This window comes from Schistocerca serialis, chromosome 3 (assembly GCF_023864345.2).
Source record: "Schistocerca serialis cubense isolate TAMUIC-IGC-003099 chromosome 3, iqSchSeri2.2, whole genome shotgun sequence".
NCBI classification, from domain to species: domain Eukaryota; kingdom Metazoa; phylum Arthropoda; class Insecta; order Orthoptera; family Acrididae; genus Schistocerca; species Schistocerca serialis.
In genome coordinates this window covers 494276241-494301713 of record NC_064640.1, presented here as the reverse complement: position 1 = coordinate 494301713, position 25473 = coordinate 494276241, and the positions used below count along the sequence as shown (strand labels likewise).

At 43.5% G+C, this 25473-nt stretch overlaps 1 protein-coding gene across 1 annotated transcript in view; it reads left to right on the top strand.

Moving 5' to 3' along the window:
• Window positions 1-23578, top strand: part of LOC126469521 (twist-related protein 1-like) — a 98289-nt gene extending 74711 nt beyond the window's left edge. Inside the window, exon 4 of the mRNA XM_050096641.1 lies at window positions 23156-23578. Within this exon, the coding sequence (XP_049952598.1) occupies window positions 23156-23376 (221 nt within the window). The 3' untranslated portion in view covers window positions 23377-23578. The remainder of the gene's footprint in view (window positions 1-23155) is intronic.
• Window positions 23579-25473: the final 1895 nt, after the last annotated feature.

Below are 25473 nucleotides of genomic sequence, written 5' to 3'. Positions count from 1 at the left end.
TCCATGTTTTTGTTTAACCTCTGTATATGTATTGTGCTCAGAGTATCATGTAACTATATAAGGAATATACACACAATATCTATGCAAGTGTGTAGCCCATAATCGCAATGCCTACTCATTCCGAAATATTCTGTTGTACTATAAGATGTGTTACATCCAACACGCCCTCTGTCTTGCAAAATAAATATTAAAGTGCCTGGAGCAGACTATATTACCCAGTCTATTGCTGCTATAGTCGAAGGAGCTCAAGTTTCAGACTCAGAGGTATTCCAAACAGTTAAATTGCTACCCACATTCCTAGAATTAATTTTTTCACTCTGCACCGGAGTGCGCGCTTATCTGAAACTTCCTGGTAAAGTAAAACAGTGTTCTGGATTGGGTTTCAAGCCTGGGAACTTTGCCTTTCGCGGGCAAGTGCTACACAAACTGGGCTATCGAGATATGACTCACCACGCAGCCTCACAGCTTTACCTACGACAATACCTCATTTTTTACCTTCCAAACCTCACAGAAGTTCTCTTGCATATCGTGCAGGACTGGCACCCATATTGTTTAATTAATAGCGAATTTTTATAATTTTATGTAGTTCCATATTGAAATTAGGCAATATGTGAATTTTTTAGTTTAACTGTCTGGAATATATCTGAGCCTGACACCTAAAATCTCTAGACAATCGCTGCAATAAAAAAGGTACCAATAGTTGTTCCAGGCACTTTAATGTTTACATTGCAAGACAGAGTAAATGTTGGGTGTAACAAATTTTATTGCATAACAGAACATTTCAGAATTAGTAGGCAATTATATTTTGAAATACACAATTGAATATGTTTTTTAAGTACCTTTATCACAATTATGCAACGCTCTGAGCATAATACATGTATAATGTGTGTACGTATAATCTTTTATGAGTTACTAACCGTAGTGATTCTATGTATACTTTGTTTTCCTTTGATACAGATGACCCATGGAAGTTCTAAGTTGATCGATATCTAAATAAAAAAAAAGAATAACTGGTACAGTTGTGCACTGTATAATGTCGTTCTCAACATTCATGAAAGCCGTCCAACACCGCCTACACAAAAAATCTTATAAGTGAGACAAACTGTTTTGTAATGATAAGCAGATTCGGATCTTATATTTATTTGTTGTGGTTGGAAAGTAGTTGTAACGTTCTAAAATTTTCATTGCTTAATTGTGTCACCATAATTCATCTGTGATATAAATAGTTGTTCCATATTTCTTCGTAGAGTCGATGCTTTCAGAGAAATGTACAGATTTGTCTTCCACTCCACACAATAACTTCACAGTGAACATAGAAAGACTCAAGAGATGCTTCCTTAATATACATGGTGTATCATAATTAATGGCGTAAACGCATGCAGTTGAAAGTACACGTTACTAGAAGCAAAAAAGTCTCAGTAAACATAGGGTCGAAAATGCATACCTTAAGAGCTACGAGCAATTTTTCATCTTAGATACTGTGCAGCAAATCTCTTCTCCTGCAAGCTCTTTGCTTTCCACATTTTGGGAAGTTATAGTATGGACCAAAACAAGAAAAAATGTCCATTAAACATTTGCTCTAAAATGCATACCTTAGAAGTTATGAGCGATTGTTCATTGGAAGAGTTGTGTTTCTAAGTAGCTAAAATGCGCACGTGCTCATAGCGCTTAAGGTATGCATTTTAGAGCACATGCTTACTGGACGTTTTTTCTTGTTTTGGTCCACATTACCATTTCCCAAAATATGGAAAGCAAAGAGCTTGCAGTAGAAGAGATTTGCTTCACAGCATTGAAGATGAAATGTTGCTCGTAGCTCTTAAGGTATGCATCTTCGACGCTCTGTTTACTGAGACTTTTTGCTTCTAGTATCGTGTACTTTCAACTGCATGCATCCTGTGTGTTGTTAATTATCTTAAACTCTAGCTCCAACCGAGCGAGGTGGCGCAGTAGTTAGTTCACTGGACTCGCATTCGGGAGGACGACGGTTCAATCCCGCGTCCGGCCATCCTGATTTAGGTTTTCCGTGGTTTCCGTAAATCGTTCCAGGCAAATGCCGGGATGGTTCCTTTGAAAGGGCACGGCCGACTTCCCTCCTCGTCCTTCCCTAATCCGATGAGACTGATGACCTCGCTGTTTGGTCTTCTCCCCCACAACAACCCAAACCCTAGCTCCAAATTTGTAAGAAGAACTTCTCCTTCTAAATGAGTTGATGATCAATAACATCTCAGTCTTGTCTGTAAGGAAGGCACAAGACGTCTCGTGAACAGTTGGACAGGTAGCCTTCTGAAGTATCAGAGCATGGGACACAACGATAAAAGCCAAGACGAATTATATTGATGATGGTATTTCAGCTGAGTTCTCTCGAATGCTTTTTCGAAAATGCTGTTTGTTAGCAGGAGGAAGTTACATCATACGGATGCAATGCCACGCTCAATGTACACTTCCGCTGTGCAGCAAAGGAAATTCAGCGCTGTATCAGTACTTGTCTCGCTCTTCATTTATTCCCGGTATCTTAGTTTGCTGTATCATATTTAATTTTGTGTACGAAGTTTTAACAATGGAATGTGTAAAAGGTTTTGTCCAGAGAATTGTGAAATGTTGTCTTATAATTTGGTTAGATGAGTCATCATGCGGTGACATAGCTCTTAAGTTAACCTTTGGTAAAAGTACTCTCTCTCTCTCTCTTTATGTCCTCCTTCCCCCTTCTATGCCCATTTCCTCTATCCCTCTCTGTTCACCACCTTCTCTCCCCTTTCTGACCGTGAGCCTTCTTTATTTTGTTGCTGTGAACGAAACTTTGACTGGAAATTGAAGTCGCTTAAAATGAATGGGTAAATAGATAGGTATCATTGGTATAAGGGGTATAAGAGATATCTTCAACTACTAGATATGTGGGGATAGTTGCTTTAATGACAATATTTCGCATATTTCTAATCTGTGAATCGCTAGGATTACAGAGTTTCGAACGATTAAGATTTCGTCGTTAATCATAAACCAATAAGCCATAAATAAACGTTTCCTGTTTTCTGTAAAACCGGTGACGAGGGCGCAAACGAAACAGTACATGTTTGCGTATATAACTTTTTTTTGAGATTATAAGAATATACCTGTGAGAAACAGTATTTCCATTGGCTTACATGCCATCTAGTCGATGGTGAAACAGACTGCGAGAAATAAAAAGAAACAGCACATCTTAATGACACAGAACAGCATTTTATTTCTCACATCCAGTTTTAACAGAAAACCTGTACATTACCATTTGAAAATATATATAGCCTGTGTCCATCTGTATGTTTATTAGCGTATCGAGTCAAAATTTTAAGAAAGTCGGTCAACAACTTTTCGAGATTTTTTTGGTAGAAATATTTCCCGTTTATGTATTAGACATATATTTATATATTTTATATACATAAAAAATATGTAGCCTATGTCAGCCCGAATGTTCATTAAAGTATCGCATAATATTTTACATAAATCGGATCAAAACATTTCGCGACTTTTGGTAACAACTTTCTCCTTTACATATTACGTATTTATTTATGTATTATACACATTAAAAAAAAAGTATTGCCCGTGTCCATCCAAATGCTTATTGGAGTATCATGTACGAATATTCAGTACATCTATGATGAAATTTTAGAGTCTTTTGTAACAAAGATTGCCTCTATATGTCACATATATATTTATATACAGTATATGTTAAAATATATAGCTTATGTTCGTTAAAGTATCGTGTAAAAGATTGAGGTCAGTCAAGAAGTTGTTAAGATTTTTCCTGACAACGTTTCCTCTTAATATAGTATTATATACTTATATACCGTGTCTGTTAAAGAAATATGTTGTCTATGTATAAAAAAAGGTTTATTACAGTATCGTGCAGACCTCTGAAGTAAATTAGTCAAGACCTTTACGAGATTTAAGCAAAACATGTAGCCTACGCCCGTACGAAAATTTATTAAGAGTATTGTGTAACAATTTGGTCAACTACTTGTGGAGATTTTTGGTAACAACGTTAAACAACAAACTAGAAACGTGTCTCCGCAAACTTGCACATTACACATTGATCAGCCAAAACACTATGACCACTGCCCGCCGCAACGTTGGATGCTGCCTGGTGGCGTTGCGGGCGCGTCACATAATAACAAAAGTATAAAAACGGAGCAGACACGGACGGGAGATCACCCTAGCGAAGATATGTGCTGCAGATTGGCAGATCCATTGAGATGAGTGACTCTGACAAAGGGAAGATTATTATTACGCAGAACCCGTGAATCAGTATCTCGAAAACGGCGAAGCTGGTCGATTGTTCACGTGAGCATCTACGGAAAGGGGTAGAAAGGACAAAGAAGCTACCACTAGGTGCTAAAGTTGAACGTCCACGATTCTTCACAGAACGTGGGTTCGGAGGCCTGTTTGATCTGTAAAGTAGGATAGATGGCGATCTGTGGCATCTCTGCTGAAAGAGGATAATTCTGGTGCACACAAGTGTTTCGGATCACTCTGTTCACCGTACATAGTTCAACACGGAGCACCGCAGACCACCACCCCTGTGTATTCACATGTTGACCCAACGACATCGTCAATTACGATTCTAATGGGCGCGGGACCATCGGAATTCGACAGTCGACCGATGGAAACGTGTCGGTTCCTCGGGTGAGTCATATTTTTGCTACACTCGGTCGATGATCGTCTTCACAAACGCCGACATCCAGGTGAACCGCGGCTCGAAACGTGTAGCGCACCACGGTCGCAGGCTGGTGATAGCAGTATTATGCTATGGGATACATTCTCCTCCGCCTGCACGGGATCTGTGGTAGCAATCGAAGACACGCTGACAACTGCGAACCACCTGCATCCCTTCATGCTTGAGGTCTTCCGCGACGCCGATGTCATCTTTCAGCAGTGTCATTGTCCGTGACATTATAGTGAACTCACGTTGATGTCTCGGCGACCAAATTCTCTTTATGTAAATCCCACGGAACCCATCTGGGTGGCTTTAAGGCGACATAACGGCTTACGCAAATCAGCGGCGCATTATTTATTCGTATTACAATCAGTTCCACAAGAAAGTGTATGGCGTTATCTGTATGAAATAAAAGACATTATTATAAATATATGTTTACATGAAAATACATGTTCTTATTAACTGCACAACTACCTAATAGTTAATCCAATCGTAGCCATTATCGATTATAGCTTGGCACTTTTTTCCCATGCTTTTCACGAGATTTTATGCATATTTTCTCGGTAATGATCTCCATATCGTCCTGATTTTATATGACGGCTGCTTCAAAGTATATATTGGCTTTCCTTTAAGTTTCGTCTTAATATGTGACCAAACATCGGATTTGCAGGCCAATCCATCGTGGATACCCCATTGTCTCGTTTCCATGCTGTACAGAGTCGGCTGCGATGTTTCGAGCCATTATTCTCTTGAAGCATCCAGTTTGCCTCGTTCGAACCGAATAGCTTCTTAACGGGCCTCAGAAGGCATTTTCGATAAATATTGCACATTTTTTTCAGCGTTTAAATTGGCCGTAAATAAGTGCAAATAGCCAAAACTGCAACCGACAAAACAAACATTCAACTCTCACACTGTTTATCTATACACTATGCAAACGCGCATTGAGTACAGATTCGAGACCACTACCAGAGATGTCGCTGCGGACGCTACATTTGAAATTATGGCGTTCACTTTCTTGGGGAACTGACTGTACATGACCTGTCTATAAACATCTAATATTACATACCTCTACAAACCTGCCAACAAAGTGTCGGATACCTGATACGCAGAATCAGTTGGTATGTAATTCGTTCCAAAAGCGGACAAACTAGCTATTAAGCAGTTTGTCATAATGTTTTGGGTCATCAACGTATAAATACCCGTGAAATAAGATACATTTTCATGATATTTTGGGCCGGCGTGGCCGTGCGGTTCTAGGCGCTTCGGTCGCAGGTTCGAATGCTTCCTCGGGCATGGATGTGTGTGATGTCCTTAGGTTAGTTGGGTTTAAGTAGTTATAAGTTCTAGGGGACTGATGACCACAGATGTTAAGTCCCATAGTGTTCAGAGCCATGATATTTTGTTTCGTATCACGCCAGATGCTGCTTGACGGGCATCATAGCGCGGAGAGAGTACGGAAGTTTGCTGCGATCTCTCACTATCCCAGTCTCATTCAATTTAGGTTCGATCTTCACCTAGTTGAAAACGTACCACTTGGAAAAAATGAGGTTTGTGTCTATTCTCCTCAGAGGAGTTGTTTCTCAATTTTTTGATCCATTTTAGCAGCGTCCATTCAACGAACAAAATGATTTAATACAAAGGTTATGTTTTCTGTTAAGATTAGACATTCCGCACCGTGAAATGTCGTAGTTGCCTTGTATGCCCACAAATTTTTCAGTTTGTGAGTTGGTACAGCGCTGAACTATCAAAATACTGCCGTCAAATATTGTCATGGTCTCTTAGTGAAGGCCACCGTCTGTTTCATTTACCTACACCTTCACTTCGAAAGCCACCTTAGGGAGTGTGGTAGAGGGTACTTCTGATACCATTATAATTACCACCTTTCCATTTCCATTGGCTATTGACCAGCAGGAAGAACGTTTGTTGCCCCCGTGAGACCTATAATTTTTTGTTTTTCTTGCTGTGGTCATTTCACGAAATTTAGGGTGCAGAAAGTTGCCTATGAATGTACACTCTCAGAACTTGAACAGAAAATCTTTTTGGGATACATTTACTTCTATACTCCGGATGCCACCTTACGGAGTTTGGCGGACGGTATTTCTGGAAACACTGTCTACGTCGGTAAATCTCTGAGTCAGCGCCGATTTCTGTGATTTTCTCGTCATAATCACATCACGGTATGTGGGAAGAAGCAATATATTGCACAAGTGTGTTTTCGGAATTTCAACAATAAACCTGTCCGTGATGCACAGCCCCTCTCTTGTAGCGTCTGACACTGAAGTTTGATGAGCACGCTCCTGCTGTTTCCAATCATTTACCACCAACAGTGTCATAGAACAATAATGTGACTTTGTATTAACGTACGTGCAGAACGTTACATTTCCGTCCTTGCTACATCTGAGCAAATTATTCACCTCTGCTAAGCCACCTGCGGGCTACGAATCTTCTTCCAGTCATCCTTAGTTAGACTTTCCGCTCCTTATCTCGATCACTTCAGGTTACTATCCTTCAAAACATAACGGCGGATTTCTTTTCTCATCCGAACAAGTGCTCCGACTCTCATTACTTCGATGTCGAAGGGGTGTTTAACACTAAACTCCCTTTCGTTCTTTGCCAGTACTAATTCAGCTGTCGCCGTCTCGTTCCAGCCTATCAGTAAAAATAGAGCTTCTTTCCCATGTCATGAGTGAGTGAAAGTTCAAAAAATGGGTCTGAGCACTATGGGACTTAACTTCTAAGGTCATCAGTCCCCTAGAACTTAGAACTACTTAAACCTAACTAACCTAAGGACATCAGACACACCCATGCCCGAGGCAGGATTCGAACCTGCGACCGTAGCGGCGAGCGGTTCCGGAATGTAGCGCCTAGAACCGCTCGGCCACTCAGGCCGGCTGAGTGAAAGTTATTCACAACGAAGCTCCCACAGTCTTACAAAATTGTATCTGCTCTTCTCCAAAATACTATTTACGTGAATTTCTGGTTTGTTTGAGCACTTGTGTTAGTTACTTCGGACCATTTCGAATCATCTCTTGTAAATATTTAAAAACGTTATGAAGTTTAAAAGAGTTTATTTCATGGCCTAATTTGCATAACTTTCAAGGCATAGCTTGATTTTCTGGAAACGTAGACACCTTCTTTACTGATAAATCTCCTGTCACATTTCTCCACAGCGTAACATGAAATTTGCCAGCTTCTGTATATGTAGTGATATTTTATTTTAAGTCGAATAATACGAAGTGATTTTAGTTGTGTGATCATTCGTTTCAAATAAAAAAGTAAACGGCATGTGGCGTAAATATACATCGCACATTACACTTATAAACAGGTGAAAATATAAAGTCAACATTTCCCCAAATAAGCACACTGAAGGGGAAATACCAATTCAGTATTATCGTCCTGCTAACTGGTGTAGCTATAGGCTGCTGGTGCTGTACGAGACATCTTCTGTTATTCGTATGTGAATCTATGAAATGATGCAATTTCCATTCATGAGTGGCACGTCGCCGGGAGGACGTAGCGTTAAGGAATGGAACGCACCAACAGCAGGCGCTGGAACTGTATATGGAATGAACAGTTCGCGAATGGCGCTTGTACATCAGAAAATCCAATTATCTCTCAAGAAAAACTTTCAGATGCCGGTGAAGCTGTGACAACATAGACACTGACAGGTCGATTCCGGACCTCTGGGCCTTCCTGCGGCCCCGAGGCTCGAGGGAGGCTGTATCTCATCAGTTAGGATGCTGGCGATACACGTGTTTGCCCTCCTTCTGCAGCAAGTAGGTTACACGTTCCACATGGGAAGGTCGCTACGATGGAATACACAGGTGCACTGTTTCCGTATTTACGTTTATAAAGTTTACTGTACTACAGCTGTACACGAATTCGACGTCGTGGTATTATGATTAAATTCTATCGGCATGCTCGTATTTTATAATTTAATGGCACACTACCTCCGATAGACAGGGATGTTGGGATGGAGTTTTAGTGCGGCAAATAGTTTTAAATTGTGATGCAGACTCACTATGTTATTTAACTTGGACAGCTAATTGTCAGTGCGTGGATTTGTAATCGTGATCATTCAGATGAAGGAGATCTAGGATGATGGCTGAATCCATTCAACTTATAAAAATGGATGTACGTACGTACGTACGTACGTACGTATGTATGTATGTATGTATGTATGTATGTATGTTCGTTCCACATCTCTTCCTAAACCACTGGGCCGATTTCAAACAATCTTCGTATATATATCTTTTACTGCGTGGAAAGAATCACTGTGGTGATAAGAATCACCCACCTCGCAAATGGGTGTTGGTGGAGGTGATAAAACAGTGTAATCCACGACGCGGGAATAGCCAGACTTTAATAATTCAGTATTTGAAAATGAGAGCACTAAGAGACTTGCAACAAACTTTACACATAATTTCAAACCTTTACGAAACTTTTTCTAGCTGACGACCCGCACAAAATAATGAAAGGAAAAAGCTTGTGTCATACTACATTTTCACTGTTCATGCAGTAAACCTGCAGCATCGGGCCAGACGTTTTAATTTATTACTGACTTCATTCGTGAGACATTTTGCACACAGTATTCACATATACCACCGAGCGAGGTGGCGCAGTGGCTAGGACACTGGACTCGCATTCGGGAGGACGACGGTTCAATCCCGCGTCCGGCCATCCTGATTTAGGTTTTCCGTGATTTCCCTAAATCGCTCCAGGCAAATGCCGGGATGGTTCCTGTGAAAGGGCACTGCCGACTTCCTTCCCCGTCCTTCCTTAATCCTATGGGACCGATGGCCTCGCTGTCTGGTCTCTTTCCCCAAACAACCAACCAACCAACTTCACATATACCACTGAAAAAGCCAGAAAAATTACATCATTGTACGACAAGTAGTTCATAGCTACATCATAAACACTGAATGCATGAAAAACTACCGCACCATGCGAGACGTTTTAATTTATTACTTGTTTACTATAAAATCTATTCACAACACATTTCGCAGGCAGTAGGTATATTATCACTGGTTGTACCGGCAAGCCGGCCGCGGTGGTCTAGCGGTTCTAGGCGCTCAGCCCGGAACCGCGCGACTGCCACGGTCGCAGGTTCGAATCCTGCCTCGGGCATGGATGTGTGTGATGTCCTTAGGTTAGTTAGGTTTAAGTAGTTCTAAGTTCTAGGGTACTGATGACCACAGATGTTAAGTCCCATAGTGCTCAGAGCCATTTGAACCATTTTTTGTACCGACAAAATTATATCATGGTACAACACATGGATGTCATAAAAATTAAGCTGCGTGAAAATGAAACTGCTGGTCGAAATTCGCTAGACATACAGATGAAATATGAGTACTAACACGCGTGAAATGTGTTAAATATACGTAAAATATATTTGACATATAAGTATGCGAGCAAAGCCACGGGTAAAAAGCTCGTCCTAAACCCCTGGAACGATTTCAGTCAAATCTGGTACACATACTAGTCAAAATCTCTAAAGAAATACTGTAGGAGTAAGAACCACCAGCCTCTTATTCGGCTGAGTGTGACAATGTGAAGAGAGAAGGGGGTCAAGGTGATGGACAGATAGTGTGGAGGAAGGAGGAGATAGGCACAGACAGGAGGAGGAGGAGGTGGACAGAGGAAGGGAAGAGGAGCAGATGGACAGAGACGGGGGGAGGAAGAGACAGGAAGAGAGATGGGGGAGGAGGAGATGAACTGTCAGAGTAGGAAGAGGAAATGGCCAGAGAAAGGGGAGAGGAGAGGCTGGACAGAGAGAGGGGAGAGGAAGAGATGGACACAGAAAAGAAAGGGGAGATGATGGACAAGAAGAGGGAGAGATGGAGAGAGAGAGAGGGGGGAGAAGGAGATAGGCAAGAGAGGGAGAGGAGAAATGGACAGAAATAGGTGCAAGAGGAGATGGATGGAGAATGGAGGATTGAGGAGGAAGACCAAGAGAAGGTGAAGAGGAGATGTACTTAGAGGGGGAGGAGGAAATGAACAGACGGTGAAGGAGCACATTGACAGAGAAAGGGGGTGGTGGAGACAGAGGCAGATGGGGTGGAGGTGATGGACAGGGACAGGTGGGGGTGGGTCGACAGAGGAGAGAGGAGAGGTGGATAAAGGGAGAAGGGATAGCTTTGATAAACGCGACTCGTAAGCTGCACTCATATCTCTTCTCGTGTATCTTAGTCAATAATTCAAAGTCAGCTAATGCTTCATCGACATTGCATGAAGGATGAAAATTCCTTCTGTTGGGCTGTGAAAGAGCTAAGGCGATATCTTTTACCATCTGTGTGTAATGTCGACCATGCTCTTACTTTACAGACTGTTCTTCCTCAAAGAGGTAGGAAATGCTATAGGACGTCAACACTCGTCTTTCTCATCGGTTTTGTAAACGCACGAATAGTGTGAGGAATTTTAGAACTGCGAAGTATAGCTCACTTCGACCTGTTAAGTGGCATGACCATAGTGAGCGAACGAGCACTAAGAATTGTTAATGGAAGACTGCTGACTGTTCGTCTTACCAGATAACTCACATTTATGAGCATATGTAACTCAGTAAACTCCCCGGCATGCAAAGAGTGGAGCAATTTGGAGAAAACTGAAGAATACTTGTGGACGTCTTACTTATGCTAAAATGACCCGTCACTTCTGAAGGCTACGTGGAACTCCTGTCTTTCTCCCTTCACCTGAACAAGGATTGTAGCATCACAGGTCCTATTTTGCCAAATAATAATACTTGCTTCTAGAGTACTGAAATGTGATTGACTCTCACGAAGAAGAACTTATATAGCTTGACCAGCCAGTAAAGATCAAAATCTCACTCAAAATTTCTGGACCCACCACCAATAACACGCCAAAATCTAGGGACGGTATCAGCCAAGAAAAAACTAACGCCATAATGGCTTTTATGTGGCGTCAAACACGATACCCACTATTCAAAAAAACACATTTTCAATTATTTGCCAGCAATTAAAATTAGTTTAGCCACCGATAAGGTACAGTTTAAGAGGAGCATTAACGGCCTATTGCAGGTCTTTTCTTTGTTCTGTGTACGAGTTTCTTAACACAACTAATTCACGCAAACATTATCAGTAACGTTACATAACGCGAATCTTATGTGATACTCAGTTAAGTTCACCAGTATTATCAGAATAAGAAAAGAGCGTGTATTTTTTCATTTGCCAATCATATGTAATACTAGACAATGAATTACTTTATAAACGGTCCCAGTAATGTGATCACCGCCTATGTTATACGTCAGCGTGCAATAACTCACAGAGGAGAGATGGCAGCATTAGCAGTGGAGAGTATATGAAGCATGTCGGAGGGACACGGAAAATAGTGCAGTCGTTGTCGTAATGCGGAAACGGAGCGACTTATCTGAGGTGCAAAAGGGTATCATAATTGTCTTTCGGGCCAAGGGTGGGAGCATTTCCGAAACGGCTTTAGTTTGTAAACATTCGCGCGCCGCCGTCGTTAAGTATACAGTACATGACATAACTGCGCTATCCAAAAAACGCCAAGGCAACTGTGGTGCACCATGAGTCATAGATGACAGGGGTGATCGACGACTGCAGACATATGTAATCGTGAATAGACGCGCAACTGTTGAGCAACTGACCGCTCAAATGTTCAAAATGTTCAAATGTGTGTGAAATCTTATGGGACTTAACTGCTAAGGTTATCAGTCCCTAAGCTTACACACTACTTAACCTAAATCATCCTAAGGACAAACACACACACACATGCCCGAGAGAGGACTCGAACCTCCGCCGGGACCAGCCACAGAGTCCACGACTGTGACGCCCAAGACCGCTCGGCTAATCCCGCGCGGCCCACCCATATGAACCAACGAGCTACCAACAGCGTCTCCTCAACGACCTTTCAGCGAATCTTGTTCCGTAGTCTATGGGCTTCCGAAGGAGCCTGGTTCATGCACCCATGCACTCAGTTGTCGTCCAGTTGCGGTATTAGCGTGCAGATTCCGGCCGAGGAAGGCTGGAATCTGCACGCCTTTTCAGATGAACCACGCTTCCTACGTGTACAGTGTAAAACTTCTGTGAGCAAACACCCTGAAACAACATTCAGAAGGGTCCAGGCCGGAATAGGGAGCGTTATGGTCTGCGGAATGTTTTAGTGGCAATCCCTGGGTGATTTCGTCATTCTGGAATGCACAATGGGTCAACAGAAGTATTCATCCATCCTTGCGGACCATGTACATCCCTACAAGCAGTTTGTTGTTTTCCACTGCAAGATGGCATGTACCAGCAGGACAACACAACGTTTCACACAGCTCGCAGTGTACGTGCATGATTCGAAGAGCATCAGGATGAGTTTACCGTACCGTCTGGCCACCAAACTCCCCGGATCTAAACCCAATAGAGAATCTGTGGGACCACCTCTTTCGAGCTGTTCGCTCCATGGACCCTAAGCTGAGGAACCTAGCGCAGCTGGCTGCGGCGCTGGAGTCGGCATGGCTTCACATAACTGCCGGTAATTTTCCGAACCTCATTGACTCTCTTCCTACACGTCCGCGCTGCAAAAGGTGGTTCCTCAGGATTTTGACAGGTGGTCACATTAATGTGACTCGACTGTGTATAAACACCTCACAGAAAAATTAAATGATCACTTTTTTGAAACCCCGTAATTGTATCCTCTGACTCGGCGACACTTCAGACGGCAAGATGTCGACAAATACGAAAAGAGGCCAGAGCTCAGAAGTTCATGTGAGATGTAAGGTAGGTTAATGACGTCAGATTGCCAACGAATTTCACCACAATTGTGGCCAAAGCCACCGTGGACGTGTCATACAATGGGCAGGCCCTCTTACCCACATTTCACCCCTTCTTTTGACTTCTCCGTGATCGAGACCAGAACCGCGACGCCTAGCGGTTGACTTACGAGCGGCCGAGGAAATCATTTCAGGCACATAGTCACTCAGAATCGACACGAAAGGGTCTTAATGGGGCGGTATAAAGGGTGTCGATGAAACCACCCATTTTTTGGGGTGTCGATTCCCACAAATTTCGCGATTGAAAACGACTGTTTTCAGTGCGGTGAGCAGCAGGATAGCGTTGTTGACAACTTTTGACACTCCTGACACCCTCCGGTCGCTTGTACCATTCTTTGAGGACATCGTGATCCAGTAACCACATTGAATGTTACTCCAGCTCTTTGGAGTGGAGTTCGGCCAGTTTTTGCTCTGGTGTATCGGTTGGAACCACCAGAAACCGTTCAGAATCATTCGACGAAATTTAAACTTGATCCAAAGCAGCAAAGGGTGCTTATGATTTTTAGTTCTGTTGTTTCACGCCCTCTATGATGTTGTCACAAAGGGGTGCGACAGTGACACATGTGTGAACAGAATGGCAAAGGAGTCGCTCTAAGATCCTCCAGGTCGGTAACACCCTCAGTGCCAAATGCAGCCTTTGTTGAGCATTTTACCTGCACGCAACCAACCTCTGATGAAGCCCTAGGCGCTTGCAGACATGCAACCCCTTGACACCCCTCCGATTCACCATGCCTACTAGCAGGCACTAGAAAGGCAGCGTAGTCTTACTACAGGCGCCTGTCTGTCATGGATTATCTCTGTACAGAAACTTTTTAAAGTTCTCAACAAAGGCGGGCAAGTGGCACCGAGAGGTGTTGTCCAACTGGATGGTTTTAGAGGACTCCTTTGCCGTTTTATTCACGCATGTGTCAATGTCACACACTCCCACGATCACGTCACAGGTGGGCACGAACAGGAGGGGTGAAGAAGCATTATTACCCTTTGATTTCTCGGATCACGTTCCTACGTCGTCGAAGGTTTCGAACTGCCCCTAGTGGTTTCACTCCATACACTGGAGCAAAAACTGCTGTCGCACTGCACTCCGGCCACGCGTTTCTAGGCGCTGCAGTCCGGAACCGCGCGACTGCTACGGTCGCAGGTTCGAATCCTGCCTCGGGCATGGATGTTTGTGATGTCCTTAGGTTAGTTAGGTTTAAGTAGTTCTAAGTTCTAGGGGACTGATGACCTCAGATGTTAGGTCCCCTAGTGCTCAGAGCCATTTGAACCATTTTTGAACTGCACTCCAAGTGGGTGCAATAATGTTCAATGGGGTTGCTGACCCACGATATCCTTAGAGAAGGGCTGAAGCGTCTGGGGGATGATAACTGTGTGAAAGATTGTCAAGAACATTGTCTTGTTACTCACCACACTGCGAGCTGTCGTTTCCAACCACGAAATTTGTGGGATTCAACGTCCCAAATGGAAGTCGTGGTTTCAGACATGCCCTTTATGCCATACCATCAAACCTTTTCGTATCGATTCTGAGCGACTGTGTGTCTGAAATGTTTTCCTCGGCCACGCATAAGCAAACCGCGTGATTTGAACGCTGGGCGTCGCGGTTCTAACCTTCGCCGCTGAGGCGTCGAAAGGAGGGATGAAATATGGGCACGAGGGGTGTGATGACCTTCACATCGTGTGACACGTCCACAGTGGTTTTTTGTCAGAATTATGGTAAAATTTTCTTTCAGTGTAACATCATTAACCCACCTCACACCTCACATGAACCTCTGAGCTCCGACCTTTTTTCGCTTGTGCCGACACGTTGCTGTACGTTTTTCCGCCCTTACAAAGGAAGATTGTAGATACGTTTGAGCCAAATTTAAAACTTCTACGTTGCAATGGGAAACAATTACTGCGTTTGGAAAAAGTAATTCTTTAACTGTCTTGCACAGCGTACATTCACATACCATCAAATGAACCACTATTCTATACGTTTTTACTTTGTTGAATTGACAAATTGAATAAAATGGTTTACTTGTTACACATTTTTGAAGATGACTTTAATAAAAATCTGTGGAGTGTTCATTAAATGTAAGCGTGTTACTTCTTGTAAAACTTTCATTATATGTAAAGTTTACCTGCCATGTTCCACAAAGTTTGTCTGTCATGTTCCACATCAGCAGAGATTTCCTCGCTATGGTTCTGTGTAATGAGCAATGTGTCTAATCTAAATCTATTCACATTCCATGACACATTCCCAAGAGGTTTGTAATTCGACCAATAACATTAGTGCACATTCTGGTGATCAGATACGGTGCTCTACCGTGCGTTCTATCGCTGAGGGCCAAGTACAGAAGATGAAAATATGTGTCCCATGAGGTGTCAGTCTCTTTTTCATCATATCAAAAGTGGTCACGGTGCCAGATGTCACGACTTCAGTGCTGAAATATGTCACACCACAAGTATTCTAACCGATAATCTATGTGTACGTCCGCACCAGTATACGCGAGTTACAGATTGGCAATATGATAAACATGTCTCTTGTGGAATTCTGATGCAGTTTTTGACAAAGGCTGAATACTATTCTGTGCGCAATGCGAAATAGTACTCTTGTAGAAGTAGAATAGCCAATTTCTGACACAAAATAGCTCAAGGGACGCCCAGCTTCCATTAGGAGGAATGCATTGGCCATTTGATAATAAACTTTTCTCCGTTATATTGTCGAATGTGCCGTATGTTCTCTCTGCATAGCTTTCCCCGAATGAACGAGGTTTATTTATTCTTCCGCGAAGCGGTTGGATTTGCAAGGTAATTACCACCGGGCAGCACGTGTTCAGCCGGGACTGAATCCCGCTGGCTTCCGGTCTGCTACCGGTCTAATTTAACGCGCCGCCCCGACGTAAACTTTTACATTATTTCTCCAGAGAATTTTACCTTCTGAACATCCACAGATGTCGAAAGGCATGATGTTAGAAAGGATTCCGCTTATAGCTGGTAAAATTGTTGTTTTATTGATACACAACCGGTTTCGCGGTCTAAAGCCGCATCATCAGGTGCAACCTACATGGTAAAGAGTAATACACAGTGTCTCAACGTCATGAATTTTAAAATTGTTAAAGATAATATCTAAAATATACTCACAATCTTAAAAGGTCGTAGGTGTTCCCAACGCTCCTAGTCAAGCTATATTATTCAGTGAATATTGTTTACATTACACTGGCGAACGAAGAGAGAGAAAGACGTGACCCATTAACTTCGCAAAATTTGATGGTGATGGGAACATGTACTTATAGACGTTTGGTTTAAATTCGCCTGCATCTAAAATAAGAGAAAAAGTATTTTATAGTGAGAGGACGCTGAAAATTTTTCAAAACGCTGGATTGGCAATAAACAATAATCTCTACTAACGTGATTAGTCGATCAGTCGGGGTGCAATGCAAATTAATGTGTGAAATGGTATAATTTGGCACTTTCTCACCGGTGTGACGGCAGGGCAACGCGGTGTTGAGAAGAGTAGAAGCGGCCGTCACAAGCGACTAACCCCCCCTCCACACACACACACACACACACACACACACACACACACACACACACACATACATGCATATACATTGTGCTTATTCGCAATATGAGATTATTATAATTTAAACAAAATAATTTAAACAAAATGCTAAAATATTCCATTATACTTGTAAGCGTTACTGGCAAATAGGGATGAGTAATTCCCTAAGAGCACATGCAATAATCTCCTACAGGAGAAATTCGTTAAGGGACAAGCAGCAATCGATACCTACACTTGTCTCTTCGGTGTCTGAAATATGGGCCATGTCTCACGTCTCCAGCTTGCCGTACATTCCCCTCTTGTCTGAGTATAAAACGCAGACAGTTAAAAATAGCTGCACCAAAACTGGCACTCCACTGCCATAGAACTGATTGGTCTGCCCAAATCGACAACGTCCTAAGGACTTTGATTTTCACTTCAGTGACTGAAGGGATATCGAATAGGTCGTATTGATCACATAGCTTGTTGTAATTTGTTATTTAAAGTCCCTAGCCACTCATTCTCCTACTGATACGTTACTTCTCTCCTCAACTGAGATAACAGCATGTAAGGTGACAACAAATGGTGGTACACCGTAGTCTTTGAAAGGACTCTTTACGGCTTTGTTAGTGTCGACATTTGTCGATGAATATTGCTTCCATTCTATGAGCCTAGCATTGCATTGCTAAACAAACCTACGGTAACTATTTACGGAAGTGTTTTAAGTATTGCTACAAGTGTAATATGAGCAGTACACAATGACGTGAAATGTATTCATATATTTTCGTGTCTAGCTTTTTCCTAAGTGCAATAAGAAGACCACACCTTAACACGGATAACACCCCTGTACTTCACTGCTGACAATACACATGATGGCAGTCAGCTAACGTCCTCCAGCCATCCTCCAAAACCAAACTCTTCCATCCGATTACCACAGGATGTAGCGTGATTCGTCAATCCAAATCACTCGTTTCCAGTCATCCACTGTCCAGTGATTTCGCTTTTTACACCATCTCAAGCGTCGCTTAGCAATGGCTACGGAAATGTGTGGGTTATGAGGAGCTGCTCGACCATTGTACCCTAGCACAGCCACTGTGATAGCTGGCCTGCTGGCAACGCTTTGGAAATCGCGAGTTATTCCTTGCGCTGGTTCTATGCAATTTTTAGAACCACCTTCCGCAATTTTCGACGGCCTCTGTCTGTAAGTGCATGAGGTCTGTCTAGTCTTGGATTACCTGTTGTTGTTCCTTCACGTTTGCAGTTCACAGTAACATCACTAAGTCAACTTAAGCAGCTTTTTAAGAGTTGAAATGCCTCTGATAAACATCTTACTCAGGTGACATCCAATGACGGTCTACGTTCAGTGTCACTAATCTCTCTTGACCAACCCATTCCCATGTTACTGCTTTTCTACTGACAGAACAATACCATCCGCCTCTTCTTATACAGGTGGATCAGCCTCTCGTGAAATACGAGGTGCGGCTAGAAAAAAACCGGACTGATGCTGGAAAAAACATTTATTTACAATTATTTACAATTTCATGTTATCTCCTTCAATGTACTCTCCTCCTCGGTCTCTAAACCGCTCCATACGAATTTTCCACTGTTCATAGCAATGCTGCAGATCATTTTCGGTAAGTCCATACATTACTTCCGTCGCTTTTTCTTTTACTGCTTCAACAGTCTCAAATCTAGTTCCTTTCAAAGCTGACTTGACTTTAGGGAAAAGAGAAAAGTCACAGGGGGCCAAATCAGGTGAGTAGGGTGGATGATCTAAGATGGTAATGTTGTGTTTTGCCAAAAACGTCTTCACTGACAACGCACTGTGAGCTGGGGCATTGTCTTGGTGAAGGATCCATTACTTTTTTCTCCACAAATCGTTCCGTTTTCTCCGTACTCGCTCACGCAGGGTAGCCAGGACGCTAATGTAGTAATGCTGATTCACTGTTTGTCCCTCTGGTACCCAATCAATGTGCACAATCCCTTTGATGTAAAAAAAAAACAATGATCATTGCCTTGAATTTCGATTTTGACATTCGTGCTTTTTTTTGTCGTGGAGAACCAGGAGTTTTCCAATGCATCGATTGGCGTTTAGTTTCGGGATCGTAAGTAAAAAACCACGATTCATCGCAAGTAATAACATTTTGTAAGAAGGTGGGATCACTTTCAATGTTTTCCAGGATGTCAGAACAAATCATTCTTCGGCGTTCCTTCTGTTCAATTGTGAGACACTTTGGAACCATTTTTTAACACACTTTGTTCATGTTGAAACTTTCATGAAGAATCTGCCTAACACTTTCCTTGTCAACTCCTGTTAACTCAGACACTGCTCTGATTGTTAAACGGCGATCTTGTCGAACAAGTTTACCGATTTTTTCAATGTTTGCATCAGTTTTTGCTGACAATGGTCTGCCAGTGCGAGTGTCATCACTGGTGTCTTCGCGGCCATCTTTAAATCGTTTAAACCACTCAAACACTTGTGTTCGCGATAAACAATCATCGCCGTACACTTGTTGTAACATTACAAACGTTTCACTTGCAGATTTTCCTAGTTTGAAACAAAATTTGATGTTAACACGCTGTTCTTTCTGTACACTCAACGTTTTCCGACGCACAGACAAAACGTCAACTACTTAAAACAGACGCCACGGGCAGACTGAGTGCAGGAGGCAGATGAAACTCGAGCATTAGGCGGAGCGAGAGTCACGTGACAGGCCACGCGACTTTCAGCCTTATTGCATTCGCTTTATTGTTTCACCAGTACTAGTCCGGTTTTTTTCTAGCTACACCTCGTATAATCGCCGATTTCGCATTTCGTAGATGTATTCATATACTTTTGATCATATAGTGCAGAATTCTTTGAATGCGAATAAAGGTATTTTGCATTTTTCTTTTTTGGTGCGGCTCACCATATGCACTGACGGAAAAAGATGCCAGCACCATGAAGGAGTTGTGCGACATAAACGAAAGTTTGTAGGCGTGTTTCTACATCCGAGAGATGATGTCTATTCAGATTACGCGTCAGTCGCATAAGAGTGGCGCAAGTGGCTCCACTATGAGATGCAAATCGGGTTTGCCTTAAGAACGCGCTGCAACGGTCGTGAACTATAGTTACCTTCGAGACTGGACACAGTGAGTTAATCATAGTCAAGAAAGCCTTTAAGACAATAAAGGCGCCCTTATCAGCAGCTCCCTGAGTTTGAACGAGGTCGTGTAACAGGGCTACAAGCTGGATGTTCCCTCTGCGATATTGCAGAATGACTTGGTTGGAATGTAGCCACTATACATGATTGCTGATAGCAGTGGTCACGAGAATGTATAGTCGCAAGAAGACCGGGCTCCAGATGGCTACATGGAGCAAACGAGAGGAAAGATTGTCGTGTTCGGTGTATGGCTGTGGCACCTCGTACTGCATCTGCAGCAGCAATTTCAGCAGCAGTTGGCACCACAGTGACACAACGGACTGTTACAAATCTGTTACTTTGCGGACAGCTCCTAGCTAGACGCCTTGTAACGTGCCTTCCACTAACTGAAAACCACCACCATTTGCGACTTCAGTGGTCTCAAGCGAGAGCTCATTGGAGGGAGAAGTGATTTCTGATGAAAACCGGTTCGGCCTCGCTGCCGGTGACGGCTGTGTGTTGGATACAAGAAGGCCATTTCAGCGCCTGAAACCAACCTTGGTCTGGGGTGTGATTTCGTGCGATAGCAGGAGCACCCTCATGGTTATCCCAAGCACCCTGACTGCAAATTTGTACGTCAGTCTGGTGATTCGACACATTGTGCTGCCATTCACGAACAGCATTCCAAGGGGCGTTTTCCATCAGGATAAAGTTCGCCCTCATATTGATGTTGTATCCCAACAGAGTGTCCGCATAATGTGGACGTGTTGTCTTGTCCTGCTCGATCACCAGATCTGTCTCCAGTCGAGCACATATGGGACATCATCGGACAACTCAGTGTCACCCACAAGCAGCGTTAAACGTTCCTGTATTGACCGACCAAGTGCAACGGGGATGGAACTCCATCCCACAAACTGACATTCGTACCTGTACAACACAATGCTTGAACGTCTGGATACTTGCATTCAATGGTCTGGCGATTCAACCGGTTATTAATGAACCAGTATTTCACATTTACAATGGCTTATTTCGCGCTTACATTAACTTCCGATCTTGCAGTGTTAATCACTTAAATACCGGGTGATCAAAAGGTCAGTATAAATTTGAAAACTGAATAAATCACGGAATAATGTAGATAGAGAGGTACAAATTGACGCACATGCTTGGAAAGACATGGGGTTTTATTAGAACCAAAAAAATACAAAGCTCAAAAAATGTCCGACAGATGGTGCTTCATCTGATCAGAATAGCAATAATTAGCATAAGAAAGTAAGACAAAGCAAAGACGATGTTCTTTACATGAAATGCTCAATATGTCCACCATCATTCCTCAACAATAGCTGCATTCTAGGAATAATGTTGTGAACAGCACTGTAAAGCATGTCCGGAGTTATGGTGAGGCATTGGCATCGGATGTTGTCTTTCAGCATCCCGAGTGATGTCGGTCGATCACGATACACTTGCGACTTCAGGTAACCACAAAGCCAATAATCGCACGGACTGAGGTCTGGGGACTTGGGAAGCCAAGCATGACGAAAGTGGCGGCTGAGCACACGATCATCACCAAACGAGGCGCACAAGAGATCTTTCACGCGTCTAGCAATATGGGGCGGAGCGCCATCCTGCATAAACATCTTACGTTCCAGCAGGTGTTTATCAGCCAGGCTGGGGATGATGCGATTCTGTAACATATCGGCGTACCTCTCACCCGTCACAGTAGCAGTTACAAAACCAGAATCACACATTTCCTGGAAGAAAAACGGCCCGATAACGGTAGATGTGGTAAATCCAACCCATACCGTGACTTTCTCGTCGTGCAATGGAGTTTCCACGACAGTTCTAGGATTTTCGGTAGCCCAAATTCTGCAGTTGTGGGCGCTGACAGACCCTCGGAACGTGAAATGAGCTTCGTCGGTCCACAACACGTCACTCAACCAATCGTCATCTTCCACCATCTTTCGAAACGCCCACACCACAAATGCCCTCCGCTTCACTAAATCGCCAGGTAACAGTTCATGATGCTGATGGATTTTGTACGGATAGTATCGGAGTGTACGCCTAAGTGCCAACCAAACAATCGTGTATGGAATGCCGGTGCGACTGCACGATCGCTGACTTCCCCGTGCATAGACGAACCCGCTACAGTCTCCATTTCTTCCTGAATTGTCTCAGCAGCATTACGCCTTGTGCTCGGTCGGCCACTACGGGGTCTATCGTCTTCTGAACAACCCGTGGCTTCGAACTTCGAAATCATTCTCGCCACAGCTGCATTTGTCAACGGACCTTTACCCGTGCGGTCCGCAGCTCGTGGTCGTGCGGTAGCTTTCTTCCCGCGCCCGGGTTCCCGGGTTCGATTCCCGGCGGGGTCAGGGATTTTCTCTGCCTCGTGATGACTGGGTGTTGTGTGATGTTCTTAGGTTAGTTAGGTTTAAGTAGTTCTAAGTTCTAGGGGACTGATGACCGTAGATGTTAAGTCCCATAGTGCTCAGAGCCATTTGAACCTTTACCCGTGCGAACCCCCTTCCTAAGGCGATAGGATCGTAACGCTGAACTAGCACATTCCCCATTCTGATAATACAGCTTCACTAAAAGCGCCATTTCGGGTAACGTCAACATGCTGTGACTGCTGCCACATCTGATTCTCTCTCTCATTACAGCTCCTTTTATACACGATTGTCATACGCAGTCACTGACGTTTCGCTGTCAAACGCCATCTGTCGGACATTTTGTGAACTTTGTTTTTTTTTTTTGGTTCTAATAAAACCCCATGTCATTCCAAGCATGTGTGTCAATTTTTACCTCTCTATCTTCATTATTCCGTGGTTTATTAAGTTTCCAAATTTATTCTGACTTTTTGATCACCCGGCATGCTACTTAGGCAAATGCATTCCCAAAACTTCATTACTCCACATTAATTACTTTTTAGTGTTGCGATTTTTTTCCCGTCAGTGTAGTTTCGATGCTAATATTTGTGTTTTCAAGCCATGCTGTTATGTGGCTGTGTCGTCTGCTCAAGCAGAACAATTACTGCGCAGGTGGCGACGGGGGCCCAGGCAGTGTGATGTCGCGGATGCTGCAGCGGGCGCTGGAGTGGCTGATGCGCGTCATGGGCGTCGGTTTCGGAGGCCGTGGCGGCAGCGGCGGCGGCGGCGGCGGTGGAGGCGGCGGCTCAGAGCCCGCCACGCTGCCTCCCAGGCCAGAAGACGCAGAGGAGTTAGACACCGCGGGTTCCAACGCCGCTGCAGACTGGGAGTGACATTGCTGGCAGCACTAAACTCTTCTAACACCACCGCCTCATTTGTCATCACATTAACCCCACTTTGTAGCTACTCTTGTGCCTCCTTTTCACTACGGGAACCAAGCAAGACCAATGTATATATACGTTAGTAAGTAATAGTTGGAACTACCACCAATACGCGCAAATGTAGTACAAATAAAGAAAATATTAGGACTGGAAATTTCCTTCCGTTTGTTAGTTTCAATATCTTTCGTTCAATTGTGTTCCTTCTCTAACGATTTTGGCTCAGCAAGATGACATAATGGTTAAGGTAGACAGCTGGAAGTTAAAACTGCAAAATCATGACAGTGGGAAACAACGAAAGTCAAATTTACGTGACATACCTGGATGTGTGTGTCACGCTTGAGGATCGTACAAACATGCCGTCGTTTGAACTTCGTACAGACTCACGCATGTAGGACATGCTAATAGGCATCCATGACGTAGAGAAACAACTGGAGGAGATGAAAACAAATAAGTCCACAGACCTGGACAGAATCCCAATCCGGTTGGAGCCACAATACAGCATTGGCCGTTTATTTAGCTTGCATTTATCGCGAATCACTTACTCACCGCTAAAGTCCCAAGTGACTCGAAAAAAGGGCAAGTGTCTCTTATACAAAAAAGTGTAAAAGAACGCACCCGCCAAATTAAATATCAATATCCGTAACATCGGTTTGCTGTAGAATCCTTGAGCATGTCCGCGGTTCGAATATAATAAATTTCTCTGAGATGAGAAAGTTTATGTCCACAAATTATCAAGGATCTAAACACCATCGCTAGTACGAAACTCAGCTTGCCGTTTGCTCTCATGATATCCTGCGAACCATGGATGAAGGATAATGACAGATTCCATATTTCTAGATTTCCGAAAATCGTTTGACACTGTGTCCCACTGTAGATTGTTAACGAAGGTACGGCCATATGGGATAGGTTTCCAGATATGAGAGTGGCTTGAAGACTTGTTAAGTAACAGTACGTTGTCCTCGACTACGAGTGTTCATCAGAGACAAGGGTATCATCAGGAGTGCCCCAAGGAAGTGTGATAAGACCGCTGTCATTTTCTGTATACATAAATGATGTGGCGGGCAGGGTGGACATGAATCTGCGGTTGTTTGCTGATAATGCTGTGGTGTACGGGAAGGTGTCGAAGCTGAGTGACTGTAGGAAGATACACTATGTGATCAAAAGTATCCGGACGCCTGACTGAAAATGACTTACAAGTTCGTGGCGCCCTCCATCGGTAATGCTGGAATTCAATATGGTGTTGGCAGACCCTTAGCCTTGATGACAGCTTCCACTCTCGCAGGCACACGTTCAGTCAGATGCTGGAAGGTTTCTTGGAGAATGGCAGCCCATTCTTCCCGGAGTGATGCACAGAGGAGAGGTATCGATGCCGGTCAGTGAGGCACGAAGTCGGCGTTCCAAAACATCTCAAACGTGTTCTATAGGATTCAGATAAGGACTCTGTGCAGACCAGTTCATTGCAGGGATGTCATTGTCGTGTAACCACTCTGCCACAGGCCGTGCATTATGAACAGGTGCTCTATCATGTTGAAAGATGCATTCGCCATCCCCGAATTGCTCTTCAACAATAGGAAGCAAGAAATTGCTTAAAACATCAATGTAGGCCTGTACTGTGATAGTGCCACGCAAAACAAAAAGGGGTGAAAGCCCACTCCATGAAAAACACGACCACACCATAACACCACCGCCTCCGAATTTTACTGTTGGCACTACACATGCTGGTAGATGACGTTCACCGGGCATTCACCATACCCACATCCTGCCATCGGATCGCCACATTGTGTACCGTGATTCGTCACTCCACACAACGTCTTTCCACTCTTCAATTGTCCAAGGTTTACGCTCCTTACACCAAGCGAGGCGTCGTTTGGCATTTACCGGCGCGATGTGTGGTTTATGATCAGCTGCTCGACCATGACATCCATGTTTTCTCACCTCCCGCCTAACTGTCAATAGTACTTGCAGTGGATCCTGGTGTAGTCTGGAATTCCTGTGTGATGGTCTGGATAGATTTCTGCCTATTACACATTACGACCCTCTTTAACTGTA